General features: G+C 40.1%; 1 protein-coding gene across 1 annotated transcript in view; it reads left to right on the top strand.

The window, feature by feature from the left end:
* PRKAR2A (protein kinase cAMP-dependent type II regulatory subunit alpha) overlaps positions 1–3,935 on the top strand; it is a 104,182-nt gene that overhangs the window by 47,063 nt on the left and 53,184 nt on the right. The window contains 1 exon segment of the mRNA XM_023519516.1: positions 2,073–2,156. Coding sequence (XP_023375284.1) covers positions 2,073–2,156 — 84 coding nt within the window.

The raw sequence follows: 3,935 nt of genomic DNA, 5'->3' as shown, positions 1-3,935 counted from the left end.
TGTAAACCACTATGCCCAGCCCTGATTGTTTTATTTAAATATTCATCTTCACCAGATTAATTTATAGCAGTTCCTTCCTTCCAGTTGCTCATTCTGAAAACTCTGGGGTCAACATCAAGCCCTCTCATTTGTTTGGTAAATTTAGTGGGCTCTGTCTTTTTCAAAACCTATTCAGAATTCTACTGCTTAGCACCTCCGTGACTACCACCCTGGTCCAAACTACCACCATCTGGCATTGTGGGTTGCTACTCTTGCTTTCCTATAGACTGTTTTTCACTTAGTAGCCAGTATAATCTTTTAAAAACATTAGTCAGACCATTTTCCTTCCTCAACTCAGAATCTCATATCACTCCATGTTCCTAGAGAAAAGTTCCATTTCTTCTGTGACCTACAATGCCATTTGTGATTTGGGCATCTCCCTCCCAACCCATTCTCCTGATCTTTCTCTTTCACTCTGAATGAGCTATACTTAATTACTTCCTTGTTAATTTTCAAACTTACTAGTCATACTCCCACCCTAAAGTCTTGTATTCACTTGTTGGTCTCTCTGCTTAGGGTGCTCTTCCCACAGAAATATCCATATGACTCACTCTCTCAAGTTGTAATTACTTCCTCACGCTCTGTGCACAAATGTCACCTTCTCAGTAAGGCCTCGCCTGACCACACATGGATGTACACATGCACACTCATACTTCTTTTTTTTTTTAGAGACAGAGTTTTACTTTCTTGCCCTTGGTAGAGTCCTGTGGCATCACAGCTCACAGCAACCTCCAGCACTTGGGGTTAGGTGATTCTCCTGCCTTAGCCTCCTGAGCAGCTGGAACTATAGGCGCCCACCACAACACCCAGCTATTTTTTTGTTGCAGTTTGGCCAGGGCCGGGTTTGAACCCACCACCCTCTGTATATGGGGCCGTCGCCCTACTCACTGAGCCACAGGCACTGCCTGCACACTCATACTTATTATCTCATTTCCCTACCTTTTCTTCTCCTTAGCCTTAACACTCCCTAACATATTTTATGTATTTATTGAATGTGAAGGCATATATTTTTGTCTTTGTTTTTATTGTCATGTCATCAGAGCAAAGATTGTGCCTGGCAGTGAGTAGTGCTCAATATTTGTTGAATGAACAAATTTATAACACTTCACTTTATGGATGAGGACTCCAAGATTTCCAGGAGACAAGTAACTTGCTACTTGCCACATAGCCAGCAGGTGGCTCCAGATGGTGCTCTTCACCCCTGCATTACACTGCCCTTATAGATTCAGCATACAATTTGATATTTGTGTAGAATTAAAATTATAGGCCGGGCATGGTAGCTCATGCCTGTAATCCTAGCACTCTGGGAGGCTGAGGTGGTTGGATTGCCTCAGCTCATGAGTTCGAGACCAGCTTGAGCAAGAGTGAGACCTCATCTCTAAAAAATAGCCAGGCATTGTGGCAGGCACTTAAATAGTCTTAGCTACTTAGGAGGCTGAGGCAAGAGAATCGCTTGAGCCCAAGAGTTTGAGGTTGTTGTGAGCTATGATGCCACGGCATTCAACTGAGGGTAACAAAGTGAGACTCAAGGGTGGCGCCTGTGGCCCCATATGCCAGAGGTGGTGGGATCAAACCCAGCCCTGGCCAAAAAAAAAAAAACAACAAAGTGAGACTCTATTTCAAAAGAAATAAAATAAAAATAAAATTATAGAGTACTTTCTAAAAATTTTCCCCAAGTTTTGGAGAAAGAAATATATCAGTTTTCAAGTGGGTGCTTTTTTTTTCCCTGTTTTTGGCCAGGGCTGGGTATGAACCCCCCACCTCCCCACCTCCGGCATATGGGACCGGCGCCCTACCCTTTTGAGCCACAGGCGCTGCCCAAATAAGGATTTTTTCATCTAATGTTTGGAAGACCTGTTGTGTATTTTTTTTTTCTTTGTAGTTTTTGGCTGGGGCTGGGTTTGAACCTACCACCTCCAGCATATGGGGCTGGTGCTCTAATTCTTTGAGCCACAGGTACCGCCTGACCAAGTGGGTGCTTTTTTAAAAAATGAAATAAAAAAAATAATCTCCGGTTTTCTTTGGGTTGGCAGGTGATTCATCCTAAAACTGATGAACAGAGATGCAGACTTCAGGAAGCTTGCAAAGATATTCTTCTTTTCAAAAATCTTGATCAGGTAACATTGTTTTTTTTTTTAAATATTTTTGTTATAGTAGTCTTTTAACTTTTTCCCTATTTATCACTTAAGCACTTTTTAGGTACTCATGTATGAGGCATAAACTTTAAACTCATCTTATTTACAAATGTTTTGTGTTGGCCATTGTAACAGACATGGTCTTTCAGATACATTTTAGTGCAATAGTCCCCCGTATATCCACACACCAAGTCAATTAAATGGAAAATTCTAGAAATAACAACTCCTAAGTTTAAATGGTATGCTCTTTTGAGTGGTATGATCAAATCTTGTCCTAACTTGCTCCATTCCACCTGGGACAAGAATCATCACTTTGTTCAGTATATCCTTGCTCTATACGCTGTACTACCCACCCAGTCACTTAGCAGTAGTTGTGTTTTTTTCCCCTGGTGTCAATTATGTATTTTTTTAAGTGCTTCCCAAGTAGGCCTTTTATTTTCACACTCACTTTTATTTTTTTAATATTTGTAGTATTGTTCTTTTTTTTTCAGATTAATATGAGGGTACAAATGCATGGTTGGCTTCTTTGGATAGTCGTGTTAAAGTAACCCTTATTTTACTTAATAATAGCCCCCAGAGCATAAAAGAAGTGATACAATTTGGATATTCCAAAGAGAAGCCATAAAATGGTTACTTTAAATGAAAAGGTGAAAGTTTTTGACTTAGGAAAGGAAAAACATATCATATGCTGAGGTTGCAAAGATCTATGATAATGAATCTTCTATCTGTGAAACTGTAAAGAAGGAAAAAGAAATTTGTGCTAATTTTGCTGTTGCATCTCGACTACAAAAGCTGTGGCCACAGGGCGTAAGTGCTAGGTTAAGATGGAAAAGGGATTATATTTGTGGGTGGAAGACAGGAACAGAAATGTATTCTGCTTGATAGCATTTGGATTCAGTTCTATCCATGGTTTCAGGCATCTACTGTGGAGCTTGGAACGTATTCCACCTAGGTAAGGGGAGACTACTGTATTTTTCTGAACTGTTTTGGCATTTCACAAGACAATACTAGTAATTTGAGGATGATGCAGTTTGGTCGTGTTGCAAGGAAATGCTTAGGGTTATGTGACCTTGGCTTAGTTTGGAGGGTCTACATTTGTACTATATTAGATTTCTCTGTAGATACTGTTGTGTAGGTCTTTTTATTAGTAGCAGTTAATCCATTGGAAATATGAGATTACTTCTCACACGTCAGATAGTCATCTCTTGCAATTGCTTCTCAGTGAAGTACTCAGATGTGGAGCTCTTCTTGTGACATGGTGTGTGTTTGTAAGGCCTGGCATAGGATCTATAGCCTGGAGCTGTCCTACCTCTTTCAGTAGTAGAAACAGACAGCAGTGGTTACATCCTGAGGATAGGTAGTCTAGTGTATTTTGGGCTGCTATAACAGAATACTATAAACTGAGTGGTTTATAAACAATGGAAATTTCTCATAGTTCTGGAGTCTGGGAAGTCTGTGATTGAGGTGTGCCAGCAGATTTGGTGTCTGGTGAGGGGCCCACTTCCTGGTTTATAGATGGCCATCTTCTTTCTGTATCCTCATGTGCTAGGAGAGAGGGAGCTTTCTGGGCTCTCTCTTGTAATATAAGAGCACTAATCCTATTCATGATATAATCACTTTCCAAAGGCCTTACCTCCTAATACTATCACATTGGGAATTACTTGTTAACATATGAATTTTGAGGTGACATAAATATTCAGTCTACAACAATAGTCAACCTTCAAATTTCCTGTTTCTCCTTACTTTTTTTTTTTTTTTTTT

The sequence above is a fragment of the Otolemur garnettii genome, unplaced genomic scaffold (genome assembly GCF_000181295.1).
Source record: "Otolemur garnettii isolate 467f Iridium unplaced genomic scaffold, OtoGar3 scaffold00179, whole genome shotgun sequence".
In the NCBI taxonomy this organism is placed as follows: Eukaryota; Metazoa; Chordata; class Mammalia; order Primates; family Galagidae; genus Otolemur; species Otolemur garnettii.
Note: the sequence above shows the minus strand (reverse complement) of the source record. Positions and strands in the feature narration are given on the sequence as shown.